This window comes from Lepidochelys olivacea, assembly GCF_965140295.1.
Source record: "Lepidochelys olivacea isolate rLepOli2 genome assembly, chromosome: 2".
In the NCBI taxonomy this organism is placed as follows: Eukaryota; Metazoa; Chordata; order Testudines; family Cheloniidae; genus Lepidochelys; species Lepidochelys olivacea.
Genome location: NC_140412.1, coordinates 90,608,266 through 90,633,656, shown reverse-complemented (window position 1 = coordinate 90,633,656; position 25,391 = coordinate 90,608,266). Strand labels below are relative to the sequence as shown.

Below are 25,391 nucleotides of genomic sequence, written 5' to 3'. Positions count from 1 at the left end.
TGAGCTCCTGAGTCTCAGGCCAATGCTGTATTCCATGGATAAAGTTGCTCTGCTTTGCGAGCCACAGCACGGGTAAAGGGGTAGGGCAGATCTGAGGTTAGACAACTCTCCTTCCTCCTTCTGTATCTCTTGTTTGGCCTGCCTCTCTGTCTAGCTCCCACCTTCCCTCTGCCTTCCCTTCCCTGCCAGTCTGGCACCAACTCATACAGACAAAGCAAAATTTAATCCATCTTGAAAAAAAAGTAATGCTGAGTAAATACCTCATAAAACACTTATAAATATTTGCTTGAATAGAACAGTGAATTTGCTTCAGCTATGTTCACACCCTTTTGTGTTCAATTTTCATTAATATTCAAATGAAGAAAATTAGTGTAGTGGCAAGAATGTTTGTGTAAAAGGCAAGTTTTAAGCAAACTTTAGAGAATACCTGCAGAAAGCAAGTTTTCAGCTCATGTGCATAACTATTTGCAGTGGAAACCCAATTATAAGTTGCTGTGTGCCTATGAGTCTAATCAGAACTAACCAACATCTCTCTCAAATTCCAAATAGTCAATGTAATGAATGGTTAACAAGCAATCCTTGGGAGCAATTCACCAAAATTAGTTAGCCACAAAAATTGAGACCATCACTGTTTGAGAGCAGTTCCTGGAGAGAGAAATGATGAAATTCATTGACTAAATGATTCACTATGAATTATTCACTGAGTTCTAAAAGAAAGTGTTGCATCATAGCATCACCTAAAGGCACTGTTTTAAGTGCAACCAGAGAGTAGAAACTACCCTGGGAAAAAGAGCTTCAAAAATAATGGCGAACCACTTCAGAACAATTGAGCTGTTTGTCTATAGTAAACAAAAGTTACATTGTCACAAAGCTTATTCTTTTTATGTGGTTCCCACCTGAGGATGCCCTCCAGTTATTATTTTTCTTTATGAGTTCATTCTTTTAACATCTGTAAGTAGTATCAAAATATATGTCTATGTAACATGCATTGCTTGGCAACAATTAAGCATTTCCAATCTAGGCTTTATCATGACTACGTTCTGGCCATTTTCTATCTTTTTAGTAGCATGAAATGGAAACTTGCTTTACAGTTGCATTGAGATAGTCAGTGATGATAGAAAATTACACAAAGTGTGGGGTGGTGGAGGACTATTAACCATGTCAGAGGCTTAGTATGTGAAGAGCTACACTCAGCTACATCAAGTTTCCAAGAATCAGATTGAAAAGCTAATTTATTATATCTGCCCTGACCATCTCAGGGGTTGTAAGTGCTGCATATTTTTCTTTACTTCTTCCACAGACCTGTTTCCTACTGTCAGTTAATGTAATTGGTCAACGAATGGATTTCTTTGCCATGATTCATGCCTTCTGGTTAATTGCTGTATTATATCGACGTAGAAGAAAAGCTATTGCAGAGATCTGGCCAAAGTACTGCTGTTTTCTGGCATGCACCATTATATTCCAGTATTTCATTTGTATTGGCATTCCACCTGCTCCTTGTAAAGGTAGGGTCACTTACCTTTTATGGTCATTTGCTCTTACAGGAAACTGCTGGAAAACTGACAGATACTTTAAAGAAAATGAAGTAATTGTTATAAACTATTGATTACATTTTTGCGTGCTTCCTTTTATTGTAGACTATCCATGGAGAAGCCTTAATGCCAACTTCAACTCCAACATCATAAAGTGGTTATACTTTCCAGACTTCATTGAAAGACCAAATCCTATTTTTCTTGTCTGTAAGTATTTTAGCACAGGCTATGAAAGTTGTTTACTTTTCTTTGGTTTCAAATCATGCAAAAGTATAATACAAAGGTTTTATTTGTTTCGAAGAAGCAGCAATACAGGGCATTATTATTATATTTATTACTTAGATCCTAGAGGCCTTATTCATGGAGCAGGACCACATTGTGCTAGTCATTATACCAACACAGTACATTGAACAGTAATTGTGTTTTTATCAAATCAGTGCATTCAAATGTTCAGTAATTTATGCAACTGGTACATTCTCATTTTTCTTTAATAAAGCTGAATAAAAAGTGATGAATTCTGTTTCCTCCCTTTAATCTCCTTCTCAGAAAAAATCATGGAAGTGGAATAATCAGGTGAAAATGAAATGTAGCAACAAATGTCAAACTTGTATTACAGTGCATCATAGATAATGCAATCTCTCAGGGATCATTGTAAGAACTACTGTGCTGTGATTAGATGATAACATTTCACCAATAGCATTCAGCATTCCACACCATAGAACTGAGATAATGGCTGAAGTTCTCAAGGTGATATCTTCATTTTTCCAGATGATTTCATGTTGCTGCTCTGTGCATCCTTACAAAGACAAATGTTTGAGGATGAAAATAAGGCTGCTGTGCGAATCATGGCTGGGGACAATGTGGAAATTTGCATGAACCTTGATGCAGCATCATTTAGCCAGCACAACCCAGTTCCCGACTTCATTCACTGCCGGTAATGTCGGGTGTGGAATATTTTGAAATTACAATGTATCTTCTTTTTTAAATTCTCTGTTTTGAAGGTATCTGTAATAGAAGAGTGTTTGAATTTTGGCTTCCAACTCTATTGAGATCTGTCTTAATTTTTCCCATTTTACAACATGCAACTTGTGCAGCAGTAAGTTATTTATCTTCCATAAGAAATAGCTGGAAAGAGTATATGGTACTACCTAGGAGGCTCTTTCCAACACAGGTGAGCATGTTTCTGAATATCTCGGTGTAGCTGGCCCACTGATGGTGGTCTCGATGGTGCCATGCGGAAGGTACAGATCAACAGCATTGCAGGTGGAGTTCAAGGAGGGATTGTGCCTGAAGGAGCAAAATCCTTTCCTAGGTTTCCTGGTGAGTACATGGTGGTACACCTGATCTATTCCTTGTCTTCTCTGCCCCATGCACTTGTGCGAGACCAAGTTAGTCTGGCCCTGTCTCTGTATCTCTTTAATACCACAAATGTATTTATCAGTTAATTACGTCTTGCTGCTTTGCTCAAAATTGAAGAAGGTCATACACTATTTAAACAAACAAAAATCTTCTCTGGAAAAGAAGAAGATTCTTCACTCAACCCAAATAAGAGGACATAAAGCTGTCTCATATGGACAGCTGAGGATTTCCCCTGCATGACACCCCCTTCCCACCCATGGACTTTGGAGGTCTGTTTTGGTGGTGTGGGGTAAAAAAAAGAGGTGGAGCCAGAAACACACTGCACCAGCCAATCTTTGGCAGATGGAGCAGCTCTTATGTAACGACTTCAGCTGTTGAAAATTAGAGCAGCTCATAATCCTGGAGCCATCTTCTCCCTGCTCCTCAACTGCTGCGTGTGTAAGCTCAGCACAGCTGGCCATCTAGCCTGATGCATTTCTGAAGGTTTGGTGCAATATTTACAAGAATATCTATGGGGGAAACTTCATTAGCGTCTACGTTTTGCCCCCTAGATGTTTGTTGTGACTCAGAAAGCATGTTATGCTCAGATGGCTGAGAGGGAGCAGAGTGGAAAACTGTTTTTAATTGATAAACAGTTATTATTTCACCAGACACTCATTGTAATTGCAATCCCTTCATAAAATCTTTAAATGAATCCTATTGTTTCTACTGGAACCTGTGGCCAAAGCCATGAATAGCTTTGAAGGTGAACTCACTGAAATGCATTCAGCCGACATGCTTATTCGGAGATTATAGCACTTGATGCGCTCTGCTGCCATTGAGAACAGGCAACTGTTGATAGCAGGGTGAGGCCTGGTGCCACCATCTCCCTACTAGATATTGCACCAAGTGGAGATGATTTCCTGGAGTCTTAGCAGCAGCCAGAAATACCTACAGAAAATGTCTGCCACAGTGGGGCTTAATTGGGAGGAATGAAGGGAAGGGAGTGGCGTTGACTCCAATACTACAGGAAGAGTATTAACTTCCACTTGTTGCCACAGCTGCCACATCCACTTTAGCTCTGAGCTCATATTTGAGGAGAGTGCACCGGAGATGAAGATGGTTCCAAGCTGTCATTGAGTTAGGGGTTCCGGGCAAGAGCATCACTGGTGAGAATGCCAGGGGACAGTGCGAACGTGTTGTGATTTTCCTGATTTGGGTCAGAAAAATCACTGTGACTAGTGTCAATGAATCTACATTTAAAAGTTCTCTTCAGAAATAAAAGGGCTAAAGACTCACTTCGCTTGGCATTTTTTTTTTAATGTCCACAGGAGTCTGGTGGACATGCTTATCACTCCAGGGAATAACTGCCCAACTGCACCTTTTCCCATCATAACATCAGTCCTTTGCACTGCAACTCGTCAAGCTCTTTCAAATAAATTTCATTTTAGCTTTTTTCGGAAAAGCTGGTTTTAGCAGATTTTCAAAAAGTAATGATTGACTTATTTTTATCTAAATCGAGAATAACTTGTTCGAATCCCAGAAATATGGGAGAAATTGTCTGCTGGCAAAATATGAAGAACCTGCAGCACAAAGAATGTACTCTGAAGATTTTTGGATAGGAGACAAAATCAGACTTTTATTGGGAAATAAACCTCAACCTTAACTGGACTGCTGCCTTTCCATAAACTTTAGGACCAAATTCTCCCTTTTGAGTCATACGTAAAATTCCTTAAAGTCCTAGGTCACTCTATGTATATTCAAAGGCGGTATTTGGGATGTGATGAGAAAATAGACTCTTATATAGGTAATTAACAGTATACAGCCTTTTCAGAAAAGGTTTGCTGCTCACATTTATGGGGTGGCAATGTTGTCGATGGAAAGTATTGGATATGAAAAACAGAAAATCCAGAGAAACAATCTGTTTAATTGTGTTAGGGTGAACACACAAGTTTGTGACTATATTTGTTCTGGTTAAGCATGGAAATGTATGTGCCTTTTATATTTGATGCATTTATGTTGTGTAGATCTGTTGTGTAGAGGCTCATGTTGTGTAGAAAATAAAATGAAAAATAAGGCAGAAAAAGGAACAAGAAAAGGAAACTTGTTAGAAAACTCAGGGACCAAATAAGCAACAGCAATCTCATGACTTTCACGTTGGTTACTATATTTTACCAGGGTATACACTACATGGAGACTCTGAGACTAAAATATCAACTGGTTTAGCCATATTTAGAGATTCTGAGTTTTGAATTGTTCATTGTTCATAGACTGGAGTAACAGCATGTTAGTTGGACTGAGAAAATTCTTGTATTTGATAAAAATTCCTCTCTTTAAGATAATAGAGCCAAGCATTTTGAGAGGCGTTCAGGTAACCTTGACGCATATCTATTGGCTATGTCTCATCGTTGTTTGCAAGAACGAGGGGCTTATCTTCCTTTAATCTAAAGTGAGCTAGTGCCTGGTCTTCAGAAGTTTTGAAAGTAGCAGGTCCCACTGACTACAGGAAGACAGCGCATGCTGATGAGCAGAATGAGGAGGTCCTTTTTTCTAGTATCACTGAGAAATTAGAATAAGCCCTAAAACTAAACAAATTAGATTTACTTAAATCAGTCATAGTCAAAGAAGTGACTGTAAAAATGACATAATATCATGCCAGTTTTTCTCCCTATAAGACTTCCATGTAAAATATGCTCAGCTCACAAGTCAGAAAGATGATTTTTCTAGCTGTCAGTATTGCAAATTCACTCTGAGATCTAAAGATCAAGCTGTGTCCTTCCTCACTGGTGTGTCATCACTAGTAATAAAGATTCTGAATTGTAATTTAGCTGACCGTTTATTCTGAAGCAGAACAGAGTCATATTCCTTATAGCTACATTACACCTGCCATGCAAACTGGAAGTTTTCAAATCTTTTCTAAAGCCTCGTGGCTGACTTTCTAGATAGATTCTCTTCTTCCCTCTTTCTGAGCAAGTGAACCTCTAAAGGAAGGAGAGCATCATGGTGGATTGGTTCAGCATGAGCTATCTATTAATAACAAGAATAGTAATGGTCCCTACCAAGAGGAGCTTGGACCTCCATGTGTTTCAGGACATTTACTATAATCTGGGACACCTATTTGAATAGCTTAGCTCCACCCTATCAGCAAAACTCTCTCCTTCCTGCTCATGATCATTTGAGTCTAAGACTCTGGGGACATGATATATTTTCATGGGATCTCTGATTCTGGAGAAAAGAACATTCATGAAAGAGTGTTGGCCCCTGCAGTCCAACTACCCTTGGTTTTAGAACCTAAATCTGTGATTGCAATGCATTCCTAGAAATGCCCTATACGACTGCATTGAAGGTTTGATCCTGTTCTTCAGCCCGGAATGCTTACACTGACCGTGTGGAGATTGAGCAAGGCAGATAGACTGCTAAAGGTTTTTCCAAGGAGTTTAGTGACTGAGTCATGCTCAGAGGCAGTCAACTTCTGTCCTTGATCCCTAGATTTGAAATACTTTCCCCCCATTCAAGTTCCAAAAGAAGTTGAATGTGCATTCCCGTTCCCATATTCTGTAATGGGCCTGTACTTGAATTTTCATATGCTCACTGAGTCCAGTTCAAATCTCAGGCAGTTTTATGTTAATTAGCCTTTTGTTTACCTGTGCTGTGTCCCAGTCCTCCTTTGCTGTATCAGAGAAAGTGTCTTTCAGTGTGCAAAGCAAGTTCTGGAATTGTACTGATCTCTCACTCAGAGTTTTGTAAAAGTTAACAGTTTCTGTCTTTCTAAACAGAAATCCATCAAGAGTTCAGTGTCATGACAAGATGCCATTTTTACAATCACTTCTCTGACTATGACTGATTTGTTCAAGACTGTATGCCATTAACCAAATGGCTATATGCAAAATTATTAAATTCCATTCTGCAGTAGCCAATTTCATTGATTCATAGTGCAAAAGCATCTGCTTCTGAAATTTATAAGGTGGCCACCTGTTCATTTCCTCATAACTTCCTCTTGAACTACCAGATTGATCTGTACTTGTTTATTAATGTTACTTTGCATTAGATTCTCCGAGAGTAGTTATATATAATAAGTTCCTAGCCCTCCTCCTCTCCCTCCAAAGGCCTAGCTTGTGATATTTGCTAATTGTAATTGTTGCTGGGTAGACTAGGAGAAGGAGGACATACATCAAGGGAAGATTACTCACCAGTATTTCTGTTTGTTGTAGTCCTCTTTTCCTGTGCTACATCTCTTCTGCTCCCCTCAAGAAGTGCTGCTTGGTGTAGTTTTTCTTTGATCTTATTATATATGTCTTTGTTCTGGAAGTCTTGGATTTGACTAATCTTTTGTCTTCTTACTTCTGGTTGGTAAAGCCACAGGCTTCCTTGTTTTGGATTTGCTGTTTAGAAAGGAAAAAGAGAGGACTAGGGAAAAGAGAATTGCTGTTGAGTAATTTTCCCTTAATTCCCTTATTTTGTAAGTGTGGGATCAGATTATGCCCAGTGTATCAGTATGTATTTATTTTCTTGAACCCAGAAATGTGTTAGTTGCCTTATAGAACAAATAGCAGACACAGTCCCTGCCCCAAGGAGCTTGCACTCTAAATTAGGTTTTACAATCTAAATTAAAACTATATTGACTTGAGTGCCTATGTAAACTAGCTTAACACCAGGGCTGAATTTGGCCCATGTCCTCTCTGTTGGGGCATTTCACATTTCCAAAGCATTGTATATGAGGTTTTAGTCAAACATCTCTCATTGCTGTCCATAAAGTGTCACATAGCAAAAATCTTACGTAACAACCTGAAGATTTTCTTCTGATTTTTCTCCTCTGAGGAGACACTTGACAGTAACTGTTCCAGTAGGCATTGCTAAAAGGCCTTTTATTACAGTAGGAACAATTGGAAAAAAGAACTTGTAACCAAACCAATTACTTAACTTTCCTGTTTCTGGAAAAATACTTGAGATCAACAGTGACAAATGAATCTGAAGGAAGAGATTTTCTGAAAGTCCAGATTTCACTCCACCCCCAGATTTCTCAGGGGATGCACAACTAAGCCTGCAGGAAACCACAAGTGAAGAAATTTTAAAAAACAAAACAAAGCCAAAGAATAAAAAGTAGGGACTTTCTAGAGGCCAAGCCAAGATGGCTTTACAGGCGGATCTCTGTTCCCACTGCTTGTGATGTGGGAAAATCCCAATTTAGAAGAACTCCTGTGCAAGAACCTAGAAATGGACAGAAAAAATACGGAGATATCAAAATATTTTAGCCCCTAACACCAGGACCTAATACCAGCATCTAACACAGAGCTGGCCCCTGTAACGCCTGCAACCAAGGAGACAACAGCAGGTGAAGCAGAAGACCACTCTCATAGGCCGATGTAATGCATTCTTTGGAACCACACATATTCTGACTTAGGTTAATGACAGAGGATCTGCAAATCATCATTACAGACTTCAGCTCAGACTCGCATGAAATAAACATTTTGTTGCTAATAAAAAGGGTTTTAACAACCAGTGCAACTTTGGATTTATGGTCTAAAGCAGGTGGAGACAAGAAAAAGGGAACTTACTGATAGAAGAGATGAACTTGAAAAACAGGAGAAGAAAAAATACCATTAAATGTAGGAAAGGCCCTGAAGAGATCTTATGAACTAGGTCCAATTAATTTTTCTTGCATATCCTGGAAGAAAACATGGGTAATCCAATACAAATAAAGCTTATTTTTGAAAGTGCTAATATAGCTAAAGGCAAAGGGAAAATCAACAAATCAGCGTTCAGCAGAGTGAAGGGGACTGCAGGGTTCAGTAGGGAAAAGGAGGAGAATGTGGGGTTCAGGAAGAAGACTGGGGGATAGAGCCATATGGAGGGCAGAAAAGGAGATTGACAGGGATGCAAGGAAACATCGGGGTGCATTAGAATAGGGCCAGAGAGGGACGATATGAGGGGTAGGAGACTCTGACGTGAAAGTCTTGGGCATAGGTAAATATACACGTGTGGAACAAGAGACTGGTCAGGAAACATAAAGAGATGCGGGGGGTGACCTGAGTGAGAGGCAGCAAGAGAGATGGGGAGGGGAGAGCTGAGAACATGGAGAGGGAAGCAGGAGAATGTTGTGGGAAAGGGGGCAAAAGAGAGAGACAATTCCATTAGCCTGAAGAAGCATTGAGACATCAGTTACTGCTACAGGACACCAACATCTTGGCCGTCCTTAGTGGGTGCAGAAGAGTCTGACTGGTGTATCATAGACTCTGAGGCCAGAAAAAACCATTGTGATCATCTAGTCTGACCCCCTGCACTTCACGGGCCACACAGAACCTCTCCCACCCACTCCTATAATAGACTCAGAACCTTTGGCTGAGTTATCAACAGAGCTGGTAACCTTGCTTGAAGCTCCAAAGTACTAATTGGGCAATAGCATCCTTGTTTCAAAGGGGATGATGCTATAATAGTGATGCTGACCGGTGTCGTCATGCTGAGAAGTCTTGGCACCAGGATGCCAGCAGCTAAGCCGCAACATCACATAGTCATTCAGACTATCTGGAGCAGATTTTAAAGTAGATCAGTCTCTTTGCAGCTCATTGTTTTTCGCCTCACAGCAGATTTAATAGTATTGGAACCTCTTGTTAAACATTAAGAGGCATAAATAACAATCCCCTGTGGTGTAAAACAGTGGTTTTCAAACTGCGGATCGCGACCCAGTACTGGGTCGTGAAATGCAAGGTGCTGGGTCGCAGCGGCTCTGGTCAGCACCACCAACCAGACCATTAAAAGTCCCAGCGGCAGTGCTGCCCAGCTAAGGCAGGCTACTCCCTACCTGTTCTGACACCGCGCTGTGCCCCCCAGAAGTGGCCAGCAACAGGTCTGGCTCCTAGGCAGGGGGGCCCCAGGGCTCCGTGCACTGTCCCTGCCCCGAGCACTGGCTCCAAGGTCCCATTGGCTGGTTCCTGGCCAATGGGAGCTGGGTATGGGGGGGTGCCTGCAGGTGAGAGTCACGCGAAGCTAGACCTTCTGCTGGCTGCTTCTCGGACACAGTGCGGTCTGCAGTGCCAGGACAGGCGGGAAGCCTCTCTTAGCACCCCCACTGCACCGCTGACCTGGTGCCGCCCGAGGTAAACCCACGCCCCAACCCCGTGCCCAAATCCCCTGCCCCAGCCCTGAGCCCCCCCAAACCTGGAGCCCCTTCCTGCACCCCAAACTCCTCAACCCTGGCTGCACCCCAGAGCCTGCACCCCCAGCCCAGCTCTTGTTTTTCTCCTCCTTTGGAGTAAGAATGTTAAGGTAAGAATATTAAGGTGCACTGAATTATTTACATATTCAAAAATGAAAAAAAAAATGAATGAGTGTGTAATATGTGCTTTGTACTGTTAAGTAGTCTATTTAATCCAGGCATAATTTAAATTTTAAAAAGAGATTATTCTAAAACCAGCCTCCTAATCCAAATGCCTCCCAAACTCTGTGTGGATGTTTTGCTCCAGAACTGAACTTTGTTGCAAGCCTCTGATTGAATGAAAACCCCAGATATACCTGAAGTTTGGAGGTGATTGCATCCAGACAGAACCCTTGAGGCTGATAGCCCAAGTCGGTAAAAAATGTAGAAAAATGCTTTTGATTAGATCTTTTTTGAGAGATTTCTTTTCAGCTTCAGTTTTTTTTCCTCTTTAGCTTTTCTCAAAAATGCTGATGCAGAATATGTAAGCACAATGGGACAAGGCTTCTCAAATATTGGATGATAAAAGTAGTGTCAGGAAGCAGATCTCTTCCCAGACATCCCACACATCAATAATTATTATGTAAAGGAACAGCAACACAACAGTACATCTTTTTCAGCAGAAGCACAGACAGTGCCATTTTAGTCACATCCAGGGGCCCCTGAAGACCTGTTCAATTGGGGCCCCCCGTTTACTTATTCTCCTGCAAAACTTATAAACAATTTGTTGTTTTGTGTTTTATCGCACAAAACCCAACAACATCTATAAAATTTTGACTGCAGTTTAGTCCTATTTAGTCCCAATAGTCTTATTACTTACAAGAAGTAAACCAGAAGGACCCTTTTTGTAACCTATCATTAAGTATCTCCCTGAGTGCAACTTAAGCAGGGAAAATATATAAATATAGACCAGCAAGACAGCTCCAGAAAGGTCTGGTGAGGCATGAGAATGTCAAGCAGGGGTTTCTTCACATGGCAATCTACAGTACAGTTGGCTCATTTACTCCTTAGGTAGTTTGGCACAGAAGGTGTGAATGTTCATGTCATGCTCTCCCTGCATGGTTTCCTGGAACAGCAGGTTTCACAGCTTGTGTGAGCTGATCCTGAACATCTGGAAGCAAAATATTCCAGTAAGGGAAACTAAGAATTCATTGGTTTGGAAATGGTTAGTTATACCTACTACTCCCTACAGCCTTTTGCACATTTTCTAATGGTAGTCTCTGTTCTCCTTGTAAGTGAATATTAAGTCAAGATTTTTGAAGAATCTGAAAATACTGCATTGTTCCTCCTTTCTCCCAATCAAGATGGATTTCAGATTGTCCTGTCTGAGGCCTCTTAGCGTAGCTTTCAGTAAATTATAACACACTGGCATTCTGCAGAAAACACCTCCCCAAACCTCTTACAGTTGATCTGCATTGAAGAAAGATATTTTTAGCAGCTGTCTTTGGAAATGGGGCCTCTCACCAGACTGAATTCTCTAGAAGTCATCAATAAGTATAGAATTGTTTGCAATGAGGTCATGCAGGTGGGTTTTAGAAATAGATTTGCTGAACAGTTACCCAGACTTCTTCAGCCATGAGCTCAAACAGTCTTTTACATGCATATAACATTGCCACATAAATCACGGCATCATGAAGTTTGTGAAGAATGTATTTTCCATCCTTTTATGATAAAGGACTTGATCCTGTAAGGTACTGAGCACTCTGCCACTGTTCATCAAAGCACTTAAGCTTGAATCAAGCACATGATGGGAGAAGTTACATTGGCTTTAGAGTTGAAGTTAAGCAGGTGTGTAAGAGCTTTGCTGAGTCAAGATCAGAGTGCTCTGCACTTTGTAGGGTTAAGTCAGTAGTGGGCAAAAATGTGTAGGAAAATGATCAGAAAAAGTTTAGTAATTTTTTCCTTGTTTCTGTCTTCTTGTTACAGATCCTACTTAGATATGTATAAAGTGATAATATTTAGTTACCTCTTCTGGTTTGTGCTTACTATCATCTTCATCACGGGAACTACAAGGATCAGCATATTTTGTATGGGTTACTTGGTGGCCTGTTTCTATTTCCTGCTCTTTGGTGGTGATCTATTACTGAAACCTATCCGAAGCATTCTACGTTATTGGGACTGGCTGATTGCATACAATGTCTTTGTGATTACAATGAAAAACATACTGTCGGTAAGTGGCTGCATCTATAGTTTCAGTGCTGAATGCTGTTGTGGGTTAGTTGCAAAAGTGTGCAGTCATTAAGCAGTCCTAAAACCTTCCTTTCAGCATCACAAAATTGTACTAATGCATGCAAGAGTCTTCCATGTTTCATTCAGAAACTGTAAATACAGTATCCAAAATTACTGTGGGTTTCTATATTATAAGAAAATGTGTACCTATTTTGGTCAGTCCAACTGTCTGAAAGTTCACAAGGTAAGAAGCAATTCTCAAGGAGCCAAATCCTGAATTCTTTACTTGGGAAAGCTCTCTTTTGAAGTCTGTAGAAGCTTTGTGTGAGTAAGAACTCTGTAAGGACTACAAGTCTGTAAGGTCTACAATGAATAGAGTGTTTGTGTCATTATGGTGTTTAATTATAATTGGCATTTTGGAGCCACTGGACAGTCATCATGCTAAGAAGTTTTGTAGTTTCTGACACTGAGAATAGGGGGCCTGATGCAAGAGATGGCAAACCAGCTTCTAGTTTCCTTTAATTCTGGTCTAAGTTTCAATTGAAAATGTCAATATTTAACTCTTAAAGGCTTTATTTAACTATTAGGGTTCTTTTTATGAATGTTAAACCATTAGTTAAAGAACACTCCTATGATGCCTCCGATAAGCTGAGAAAAGCCAAAAATTTAAAATGTTATAAAAGATAACTTTAAATGTATTTTTTGCAATTGTAGCTTACCTTTGAACATTTTTACTGCTGGACTGAGAAAAACAGGCATTTTTCATTTTAAATATATATAAATCAGCGTGTTATGTATGATTGTGTTTTGTTCCACGAAGGAGGGTTACCACAGCTCCTCCAAGCACTAAACACAATGGAAGGTGATAAAGGTGAATCAGTGAGTCTAAGTAACTTTACAGAAGTATCACCGGCCTGGAGTGGTTTGCATATACAGGTTCAAGCTGGGTTTCCAGAAACCAACAGACAAAGAAAGGGCTTTTAAAGTACCTTCTTTCTGATCCAGCAAACAGATGAGGCCTTTTGTCCCAGGGGAGCCCCAACCCTGGTGGAAAGGCTAAAAAGACTTTGGTCCGCTAAGGCCCCCTAAGACTGATGGGTGACTCCTGGTATGTTTAGTGTGTGGAGTGGAACACAGAGGGGGACATACAGATGCAGCCACCCTGGAACTGTGACAGTGACATAAACAGATGTGCTTAGATTCTTATCACTTGTTTCTGAACTTTATGTATCAGTCTCTTCATTTGCTTTTCAGATAGGAGCATGTGGCTACATTGAGTCATTAATTCGAAACAGTTGCTGGTTGATTCAAGCATTTAGCTTGGCTTGTACAGTTAAAGGATACCATCAACGTAAGTGCAGTTAGATTTTTTTCAATGCTTTTCTATAAATAAAGGTTATTTATAGAAATATAAATATATAATCATAAAAAATATAATAAAAATAAAGGTTAACTACGTTGGCTCCTTTCAAAATTTCAGACAAATCTATTTTCTCTTGACTGATTTGATATCTTGAGAACAATATTATATAATACAAACTAAATTAGGTATGGTCTAGGACATAAATAGACTAACATGATCAAATACTTAAAATACTGCATAAAACTGAGTACTATCTGCTGTTTATACAGTGATAACCATTTTTAAAAATCAGTATTTGGCAAAAGATAACAAATACTGACATCTTAACTTATCACAGATTTAACCGTAATGTCTGTGCCTAGTGGTTTGCAAATGTAGATTTTTTTTTAATGGTTTCTACTGTAAAACTGTAGAACATAGAATTCTGTGAAATTTTAATGGCTGAACCTGTGTCCTGCCTAGGAATTCTGCTGCAAAGTTGTTGTTTTCTTTTTCAAATTTTTTGTTTGTTTGTTTTTTCTGATCTAAATAGGGAAAGGATATACAAAGGCAGTTCACCAAACAAAATTACATACAATGCAGCCCTGATTATGCAAAAGTTTTGAGTGGCAACAGAAACCTCTCTGGGGCTTGCAAAAATCAAGATGGTTCATGCAGCAAGCTTTGAAACTCCAACTTGGAGTATGGACTTCAAAACCTACTAGGCTGGCTTCTCTGATTTTAGAGCTCTTATGCACAGGCTGCACGCCCCATCCTCTAACTCCAGAGTACTGTCCAGCTTCCCCAAGGCCAGCTAACTTTGCAGGTGGAGTTTACACTCTGGGTCCACAAAGCCCAGGTTTAGTTCTGTGACATCCAAAAAGTAACTCCCTATATAAAAAAATAAAATACAGCATACATCGGATGGAATTGTACGTTTCAGTTATCTTAAGAAAAACGATTTACAGGCCCAAAAAGGCTTTTCAGAACTCTGGCTTATTTCCATTGGGCAGAATGGAGATGTGCTTACATATTTAAGAAGATGATAATCCTTACGTTGGTGATTTCTGTTTGTTTTTATAAGCTAAAGAAACTGGAGACTGTAAATTGCCTAGCGGTGAGGCAGGAATTATTTGGGACAGTATATGCTTTGCTTTCCTGCTGCTGCAAAGAAGAGTCTTCATGAGCTACTACTTCCTACATGTGGTTGCTGATATAAAAGCTTCACAGATCCTGGCATCAAGGTAGCATTCAGTGTAAAAACGGAAACTGATTAAACACAAATCCTTCATTATTAGGTTTGTTTTTATTAGTATTTATATTGAGTATTGCCAGTAAAGCGTCTGACTAACCCAAGCTCCAGCCACTTTGACATAAGTTTGACTACTCCACAATCAATACCAAATAAAAATTGCAAACACATTTCTTCCTTTAAAAGGGAATTCTGTCTGGCTGCTTATATTGGCTACCCCGGCAGGAAAGGCCAGCAAAAGGCCTCTGAATCAGATACCATAGAACTCTCTGATTTCTGCACTTGGATGAATTTTACTGAATGTGCCCAAGGCTGCTTGTGCTTCATTATGTAGCTGTCTCTGTGACCCTTTCCCTTTCTCTTTCTCATACAACTTAGCCAATTCAAGATATAATCATGCATCCATTACCATTGTATGTTTAGAGTAAAGCTAGCCCAAACCAAAATCTTGGATAGTAACATCCCCCCAAGTTGGAAACTTAATCTACCTAATGCTTTAATTCCTCAGCTGTAAACATGAAGATAATACTTCCCTATGTCACAGGGATGTCACTGGGATAAAATCTATGAATAATTGTAAGGCACTGAGATATTACATTGATGAGGGTCATATACATTGCTAGATAGAGCTGAACTTCATAGATGGGCCCTTGCCTCACTAAAATCTGAGATCTAAACATTCTTGAACTTTGGGGGAGTTTAGATTTGGATCCAAACTTTATGACCGGAGCCCATCTTTAGTTCACAATTAACATTATGAAACATACAATCCTGACCCAGAGAAGATTAGATTGTCTTCAGGACAATTGCAATACCTCTCTGAAGCCAGATGGTATTCATCCAAGAGTCTAGGCATTTAAGAATGAAGAGGTTGAGTTGCTACAAACAATATGCACTTCCTATTAAAATAATCTTCTGTGCTACAGAACTGACATGGTATGCCAGTATTGTACCTATATTTTAAAAAGTGCATATGGTTATCCTGGGAATTGCACACAAGTGAGGCTCATTTCAGTACCAGATAAAAAAATAATTAAAATGGATTTATGAAACCTCTAGATGTCTGCACACTGCGATGTTGACAAACAAGCATGGCTTTTATAAAGGCCACTAGTGCACTAAAATTCTCTGAGAGAGTCAACAACAACAACAAAAGGAGGTACAATAAACACAATTTATTTTGACTTTCAAAATACCCTTGATAAAGTCCCTCATGAGAGAGACTGTTGATGAAACTAAGTAGTCATGGAGTGAAATGTTTTCTCATGGATCAAAAACTGCTTGAGAAACAGAAAACAAAGGGTAGGAATAGTCAGTCAGTTGTCAACATGGAAGTAGGCTAAGAACAACAAACTTTGAAAGGACTTAACAAAGCTAAGCAACTGGCAACACAGATAAAATTCAGCATAGGCAAGTGCAAAATACTGGTGATATGCATCAAGAAATAGTTTAAACTAATACACACTGACGTATTGTAAATTAACTCTAACCATTTTGTTACCCCTTAACTAACTAACAGAGGTTCAAGTATGCCTCCAGATTGGAGGTGGGACACGTACTCATTTGAGGAGTCATACGCATTTGCATTTTGTGTTGTGAGCACGAAGCATGTGCTGTGCTCACTGAGGACTAGGCAGGCAGAACTCCACCCACTCAAAGGCAGAGCTGCCCGTGCTTGACAAGAGGATTTAATGTATGCCATCGTTTACAAGTAAAGAATCAAATTCTGCAGTTGTGCAAGGAGTTCTCACTCAGGCTTTGACTTTGAGTCCTTGAGGCCAGTGAACCCAAGCACTGGATAATGACTGCTGTAACTAAATGGTTGATAGTGACTACAGGATTTGGCCCAAAATCTGGTAATGGTTGCCTGAAAACCAGTGAATTATTATGCTGTGATTGCTCATCATTTCTGTACTGTCCTTCTGATGGTAGTGTTTTGTCTCAGACTATTTACGTAGTTTATAAAGTAAGCTTCTCCCTGTGTTTTACTTGCTATAAAGGGAATGTGGAATCATAATAGTGTTACATTTCCCCCCTGTTTCTTCTGTAGAGGTGCTGAACTTTTCCAGGCCACAATTGTCAAGGCAGTAAAGGCAAGAATCGAAGAAGAGAAAAAATCAATGGATCAATTGAAGAGACAGTATGGATTATTATTTATTATATTTATTTCACTGGTTACTCCTACTCTACAGCATATTAACCCTTTTCTGGGAGCTGGAAGGGATATTTCTTTTGCATTCTCTCGTCTTCTAAAGCATCCTTTCATACTTCTCTGCATATTATTGCACACAACCAAACCAGTGCTTATATGCTGGTTTGTTTGTTTTTTGTATATAATTTCTTGAGTATGGAAATTATATTCTGTTAATTGAGATCCTTCACTTATTCCACTATTCTGTGGCTGCAGAATCTACCCTTTGCTATAAAATTAAGCCAAAGGATCTAAATTTTCATTTAAAAATAAAATTGTCTTTCTATAACTAATGGTTGTACAATTAACCTTTAAAATGTGAACAACATGTAAACCAATGCAATATTGACTTCCTTAGTCTGTAGAAAGCCTGAAAATATACTATAAATAGTCCTTTACTGTAAATAAAAACAGAAAGTGTGAACCTCCCCACTAGTTTCAAGGTGGGGTTTTTTACCTTTGAAATATAAGGATGATAACTTAAATTCCAACATTGTTAACTATTTCATTGCTTATCATTTTAGCAATGTGGCAGCATGGTCTGTCTCTTTAGTAGGAGACTACTAAATTTGTTTTGTTTTTCCATTTGAGAATACTAATAACTTGGAGAGCCAGATTAGCCAAATCCTGCTGGAGTCACAGGTTACCAAGTGGGACCTTGAGACACAGGAAACAGGATAAAAAACAAAAACTTCAGTAGCAGTGGGGTTAGTCAGCAAAGCTGTGGTTCTGAGCTGGCTAGTGAATGGCAAAACCCCCACTGACTTCAGTATGATCAGGATTTCACCTCTTGTGTCTTTATTCATAGTGACCTCTGTTGTGGGTTAGTTCTTTTGTTTAGTTTGTGCTGCTTTTGCCCAGGATGAGAATCTATTTTATCTTGACTGAAAATATTTTCTTTCGCTCTGACTGATCTGGAGAACCCTTTCCTGTATAAAGCCAACCCAGCCACTCAGCTTCTATCACATATTGCTAATGTTCTTGTCTCATTTCCCAATCTGCCTTCTGTGCCACCCTAAGTGCTAAAAGTCCTATCTATCTGCTACTCACATGCCAAAACATCCAGTTACCCTTCCCCTGACCCACTACCAACAGTCAAGTCCACACCTGCCCAACTGAGGTCATTACAAAGCTTTCCTCTGTGGCCATTCTCCTCACGTAAATCTGTTTCTTGGTGTATAGGTGCTGTGGAGGGTGCTGCTATGCATTAGGGTGAATTTCATCCTAACTGTAAAAAAAGACAATATGCCTGTACTGGAAGTCATCATTGTTTTAATTCTGCATAGATATGTTTGAGGTCAAGGTGATCATGTTACTTAAAAAAACAAACAAACAAAAATCCAATGTACTGTATTCAAAAATCATTGTTTTGGGTTTGCAGTAAATCTGACTTCGACAAAAGGAAAGCCAAAGCGTGCTTTGTTTGATTTTATTCAATAATAAACATCAATAGAATGTAGAGAACTGCCTACACAGCAGGAAATCAAAAACAACTGTACCAGTTTGACTGACTTAGAGAAATTCCAGCAGTAGTTGAACACAAGGAAAAAGAGAAATCTGATCATCCATTGGTCTATAGTACAAATATATAACTGAATATGTACTATAATGTAGTTAGAGACCTAGAATATAATTTGTTTCTTACGAATGGTCAGATCCATCAACTGAAAATTATGTTGACACTTTTTAGTCACTAGAATTTTTGACCCTGATGATTCTAAACAAGTTGTTCAAAAAATTCAAAAAGTTATTGCAAAATTTGGGTACTTAAGGGTCTGATCCAAAACCCTATTGAAGTGAATCAAAAAACTTCCACTGGCTTCAGTGGCCTTTGGATCAGTCTCTTACTGAGCACCAGATTGTGGAGGTGGCTTCTCAGGCTCAGAGGAAGGAGGGCATGAGAAATGCCCAACCCCCAGTCCCTGCACCCATGCTACATTTGAACAAAACTGAAGTCCCTGCACTCCCAAAGGAGCTAGGGTCATAGCCATGAGTGCATAGGAGGAAGTACGCTGCACCCCTTGAAGGGGTGTAATACCATGCACACTCCTGCTGAGTTGTGGGAGTCTTCAGGAGAAGTTCTGCATGAGGTAGCTTTCCCCCCAGAGCTCCTTCTACAGTAGTATAGCCCCAATGCCCCCCAGTGCAGGACTGAGCCTGAATTTTTATACTATAAACAGGGGTGAAAGTATCTCCGGACACTTAACGGGATGGGGACGGCTCTGGCCCCCAAAAGGGGTGGGGCCTCGGCAAAAGGGGCAGGGCTGGGGGGGTCAGCATCCTCCAGCCAGCCCTTCCAGGCTGCCTGGCCTATGCTTTCCGGGGCGCCAGTGGCGATTTAAAGGGCCCGGGGCTCCGTGCACCACCGTTGCTACCGCAGCAGTGGTGTCCAGAGCCCCAGGCCCTTTTAAATCACTGGCCCCGGGGCAGCTGCTCCCTTTGCACCCCCCAACTTGGCCATTGGCAGCCAGGAGGGCAAAAGGGGCCGGGACGTTAAAACACTGTAGGTTCCCTTGCCACAGCAGCACTTTAACGTTGCTGCACTCCCACCTCCCCGTAAGTGGCCCTGCTGGTACGGACCCTACCAGCAGGGCCGCTGATGGGGGAGGTGAAAGGGGCAGGGACATTAAAGCACTGCCGCCATTTGCTTGCACTAAGGAAAATGTGAGTATCCATGTTCTATGTTCCAGCTTACTGTTCGGCATTTTCCCCCTGAAATAGGTTGACCACTTAGAGTGAATCAACTAGGGCAGCCATGTGACACAAGGTGCTCTCAGTCTCCAGGCTGAGTGCTCTGTCTGCTCAGCACTCTCACACCCTGCCATCCTCTGGAGTGAGACACTGGGCCTCAGATTCAATTCTGGTCTATTTCACAGGGCCACGTAGAGCTCATCTTCAGGGCTCCCTAACTACTTTTTAAATGGGAGATTAATGTATGTCTGTGTAGGATGGATCGGTGGGTAGCAATCAATATATCGGGGGTCGATTTATCGCATCTAGTGTAGACGTGATAAATCGGTCCCCGAGTACTCTCCCATCTACTCCAGAACTCCAGCGCCGCGAGAGGCGCATGCAGAGTCGACAGGGGAGCGGCGGCAGTCAACTCATCACCGTGAAGACACCACAGTAAGTCGATGTAGGGAGGTCAACTTCAGTTACGCTATTCTCGAGCTGAAGTTGCGTACCTTACATCGACCCCCTCCCCCCGGCCAGTGTAGACCAGGGCTTATTTGCAAATGGCAGAATCATTTGAGAATCTATTAAAATCCCATCCAGAATTTCCTCAGTGTGTGTGTGCGCGCATGCACATGTATACTCATAAGTAATATATGTTTAAAAGTCAGGTTTCTTTGTGGGTCCAAAGGGGCGAAGGACTGAATATGATATCTCATTTGCTAGGATGGACCGCATCAAAGCTAGGCAACAAAAATACAAAAAGGGTAAAGAGAGAATGCTGAGCATGACCCAAGAATCAACAGAAGGGCAAGAAATTCAAAAGGCTTCTGAAGAAGATGATGAAGGTACCTCTAGCATGTTTCCATGCCATAAATGTATCAGAAGTTGGAGCTCAGTGCTAGGAACTCAGTAGGCTTAAGTCTGTGTGTGTGAGAAATACTGATGTGATGGGCATTATTAGTGGAATTCCATTTTAAACCTTGATTCATCCCGATAAATATCTGGCTTTGGTACTTCCATTTTAAGAAAATGATTTGCTTTGAGGTAAACAGACATACCTATGGTTAAATTTGTGTCTTTTAGCAAGGAACTGAATAACAGACATTTACTTGAGCAACAGCTGTATTTATAAAAAATTGTAGTGTCTCAGAAAGAGAAAGATTTACGATTTTTCCAGCAATCTTTTCTTGGCTGCTGTGAGTTTTTTGAAACCATTGAAATACACAAACATCTTTTATTGTTTGAAACACTATAGATTAAAATATCATGAAGTGCCATTGTTTCCAATCATACCTAACTGGGGTTGAATTTTGGATCAAAAAGTTATTGGCATTTGCAATGTACTTTTAGAGCTTTGTTTTTTATGAATGAATTTTATTTTTCAGAGTGTTAACAAATAATGGATAATTTTTTTCAGAACTTAACTTCATCGATGATTAATAGAAACTGTTTCCAAATCGTGTTTATAGTATTTACAAGCAAGTTTTATGCATATTAGACAATAACATTTTAACAAATGAAATGTCACTGGACATCTATATAAACCTTTTTTTGTTTATTTTCCATTAGTTTTATGGAAAATCAATGAAATCCATCAGTGTGTAATGCACGTCTGCATGGTGATCATTTATTTTATTTATATGTGTGTGTGTGTGTGTGTGTGTATAAACGGTGAACTTTTTTGTCGTACTTGGAGTGGAATACTATTTTTTTTATTTATTGTGTAAGATAGATCATTAGCATTCTGGGCTACCTCTTAAAACATAAATATCATTCATACTGAGTATATTGAATAGAGCTGAAATCTGATGTGCTTATGCAGTTTAGATCTATTACAAAAAATAAGTGATTAAACAAAGTGTAAAAATGTGTTTTTCATTTTGTAAAATTAATATTTGGCCATATTTTATTTTAGGAGAAGCAGACAAAGAGAAAACCAAGGGCAAAAAAAAGCTGTGGTGGCGGCCTTGGGTTGATCATGCTTCCAGTAGGTTTTCTCAATCATCTTACAAATACATGGATTTACCCCTTATATCCTTGACCAGAATGAAAGCATTCCCACAACTTGTTTGTTTTTATGCATGGTTTTATGATTGTGACTTGATAGAGTGCTTGATTGTATAAACCAGTGATTTCAACTTTAAACCTCCAGGGGACAAATAAGCAATGTTCTGTAATGCGGATTTTGGTATTTCTGACCATTTGCAGTTATATCCAGTCAAAGAAAAACATGAACCAAAATAATCTATCTCACACACAAAGAAGGGGAAGCCTCCAAAAAGATGATAAAATGGTTTTAAATTTGAGAGTAGAAGCTTTGCCCCAATACTGATTAGTTTTATGCATTTGGGGCCGGAGCTTAGTCCTTACTAGTTTTATTTTTCAAAGTTAGATGGTTCACCAATTGTCATCTCATGCACAGATCACCATGGTCTTCAGTGAGAATGGAATCAAGCCATGTGCATGGAAAATATTCTTCTTTAAAAATCGCATTAATCAGTTAAATCAATGAGAAGTTAACCTGAATAAGAACTGTAGGATGGATCCCTCAGTAACCATGAGAATCTTGATTGGTGTGATGTTTTCAAAAGTGTTGAGAGTTTGCCTAACTCTGTTTCCACTTAAGTCAATTGGAGATTTACTGTTGGCTTCTGTGAGGGTAGAGTTAGGCTAAAGGCTCTAGAAAATCCCACCTTTATAAATACAAAGCATTTAAATGTGAGGTGTAGAACTGTATTCATGCTTCTGAGATAGGAACAGATGGTGCCAGTGAAGGTCTTCTTCCACAATCTCTGACGTTATTGGTGAGACTTGAGAGAGCCATTCCAGCAAAAAGTTTATACTATTAATACTGGCGAACAGTTCTGATCTTCAACTTCTTCCTCAAGTCAAATCTTTCCATAGATCTCTCCCCGCCAAAAAAATTGTCCTTATTACTTTATTGCAGTTGCAACAAAATTTGCCCCTACACTGTGCAGCTGATATTCAGTCAGTGGTGTTTGTTTTTACTAAACGGGGGACAGGAAATAAAAGGTTTTTCTGGGAAAAAACTTGCATCTGAAGAAGTGGGTTCTTTACCCAAGAAAGCTTATGCCCAAATAAATCCGTTAGTCTCTGAGGTGCCACCAGACTCCTTATAATATTTTTAATTCCTTTACAGCCCTAAAACTCAGTACAGCTAGCCTGATAATACATGGATGGTTCTACCCTAATTTACACCCTTTATAAATCAGAAGAGAGAAGAGTATGGCACTTAATTGCCTAAACTCATATGTCCATTTACTAGATCTTAGCTCACAGAAGTCATCTATTGCAGGATAGTCAGTATTGGCTATTTAACAAGTGAATGCTACTGATCAGAGTGCAAAGTTAAACTGAAACATTTATGAATGATCACTTTCAGTCTTGCACCTCTAGAGTTGCTTATTTTTCCCTTCCAGACATATTTTTATGCTCTTTGTGTCCATGTCTGTATTTTTGTGTATGTGTGTTCTTGCCAACAGTATTTTATAGTATATTACATGCCTGTTTCTGTCAAGTCACAAGTAAACTGTGCCTATGTCTTTCTGTTTGTAAAGAGCATAATATTACTTTAGAGAGACCTATCCTTTTTCAAAAGCTTACTTCTTGTCATTTCAGTTTCATTTAAAACAACAATAGCAAAATAAACACAAGCTACAATTAGCAACTGTTTTCTTACAATTTTAAACTACAGTATTTTTGGAAGGAATTGGATATGGTCTGTCTTAATCCTCACACTGGTTTTGTAGTAAACAGAAGAACTGCCCAAACAAGGCCTTGATTTCAGCAATTTCTGGTTCATTTCACCCTCATTATATCATGTTCTTAGGGAACAACATGCATTTTGGTGTTTAAACAGTGAGCCTTATTTAAATTATTTATTGCAATAAGGCAGAAACCTGTGGAAAGCATCATGTAGCCTGAGCCTACAGACACTGCCTGCCCTGCCATGCAGATTCACTACCATGTCCATTCAAATAAAGAGGACTACACAGAGTAGAAGCACAATAGTACTTACTGTGGGCAAGATCAGGCCCACAATTTGGACATGGAAGGACCACCATTTGTAAATCCTTTATAGTATTTCTATAACCACTTTCCATAAAAGGCTAAAGACATTTCCTTTTTAGTGTTTTGGCTTGTGGCTGTAGGTGTGTTTACTTCTGTTGAGGAGCCTGCACTACTGGAGTTCAGTGTTTTATGCCAGTTCTGGTGTTCGCTAAACTGGACCATGTTTCCTTTTCATTCCGTTTATACAGTTATGTACTCAGATACCTTCTGATCATAATGATGACAATGGGATGGGAAACATCTGTGGGATTTTCCTCATTGAGATGTCTCCCAAATTGTTCCAATGAGGGAAGCACTGCTCCTTCAGTCCCTGTGGAACAGGCCCCTGAGCCCTAAAAGGATCAGCAGGTGGCAGAGCCATCTGCATAGAGGTTCTTTGCTTCTCTGTTGGCTGTGTATCCCCACCCTTAACAGTTCTGCTCTAATGGAGTGATGTAAACAGAGCTCCCAGCTGTTCCAAATGGCTCCCAAATGGGGATTCCCACTACGGGATATGAGTGGGGAGGAGAAAATAGTACAGTTCCCACTCCTCAAGCCCTACCCCTCCCTTGACCTGCCCCTTCCTCCCTTGCAAATCCCCACATCTGTGCAGAGTTCTCCATGACACATGGAAAAAAGAGGAATGTTGCCACAAAATCCCCTTCCTCAGTGGGAAGTGGGGAGGGGATCTGTGAGTGAACACAAATCTGGCCATTAATTAATTATTTTACTTATTAAATGTTTTAATAATGCCCGTAGGTGGTTAATGTACTCTCTGTTCCATCCTGAGGTGTGTCTGCCAGAGCGTGTTGTTGTTGTTCAGTCATACTTTTTTTTTTTCAATTAAAACACTCCTTATTAGCTGTTAGAGGAGTGTTTTGTTATATTACTGTCTCTTCAGAAATACTTGAGTGCACGGCAGAGAGAGAATTTACATGAGTGTTTGTACATTACTGCAGCACAATGGGGCTCCAGGCTTAAGGGCGCCTGTAGTTGCAAATGTATGACAGTAATACTCTACAATACATTAACCCCTAAGTATCACACAGACTGTAGATCTCATCCTGCTGACCTGTCTGTGTGGACAACTTCTGTTATCAGCAACTGTAATTTTTCCTGAAAAACAACTCCAGGTTAGGGGCCTTAAATTATGAATGTCTCTGAAAGCTTTCATTTTTAACATCTCTTCTGGGGACATTCTTAGAGGCCTGTGTGAAATATTTTTACTTGTTTCAATATTTTTCTGTTATTCAATATTTGTGACCCCAATTCTGCAATCAGATCCATTCAGGTGGACTCTTAAGCCCACAGAGTCCCATTGATGTTAATGGAGATCTGCACAGCCCCAGAGGTCCACCTGAGCAGACATGACTGCCTCTGTTTTTAATGGCAACTTGTACCATGTCTATGTTTGGATAGAGAACTGGCAACTTTCATCTCAGGTTTAAGATTTAATATGATTTATTAGTGTCCATCTGGGCACAAAAGAGACATGTAGACTGCCACATATGTTTGAGAAGGGTTGAAGCTATTTTGATTTTTCTAGAGGTTTATAATGAGGGTAAAATGTACACTTTTTATATAAATATATATTGTTCCATATGTCTTGGGTGACTATGTGATATTTA

The 25,391-nt window shown here is 39.8% G+C and overlaps 1 protein-coding gene across 1 annotated transcript in view; it reads left to right on the top strand.

The window, feature by feature from the left end:
* The window catches only part of PIEZO2 (piezo type mechanosensitive ion channel component 2), a 454,253-nt gene that overhangs the window by 363,659 nt on the left and 65,203 nt on the right, over positions 1–25,391 (top strand). The window contains exons 23-31 of the mRNA XM_084618523.1: positions 1,301–1,505; positions 1,638–1,739; positions 2,301–2,466; positions 11,989–12,232; positions 13,486–13,582; positions 14,658–14,817; positions 16,876–16,965; positions 20,416–20,537; positions 21,608–21,679. Coding sequence (XP_084474649.1) covers positions 1,301–1,505; positions 1,638–1,739; positions 2,301–2,466; positions 11,989–12,232; positions 13,486–13,582; positions 14,658–14,817; positions 16,876–16,965; positions 20,416–20,537; positions 21,608–21,679 — 1,258 coding nt within the window. The remainder of the gene's footprint in view (positions 1–1,300; positions 1,506–1,637; positions 1,740–2,300; positions 2,467–11,988; positions 12,233–13,485; positions 13,583–14,657; positions 14,818–16,875; positions 16,966–20,415; positions 20,538–21,607; positions 21,680–25,391) is intronic.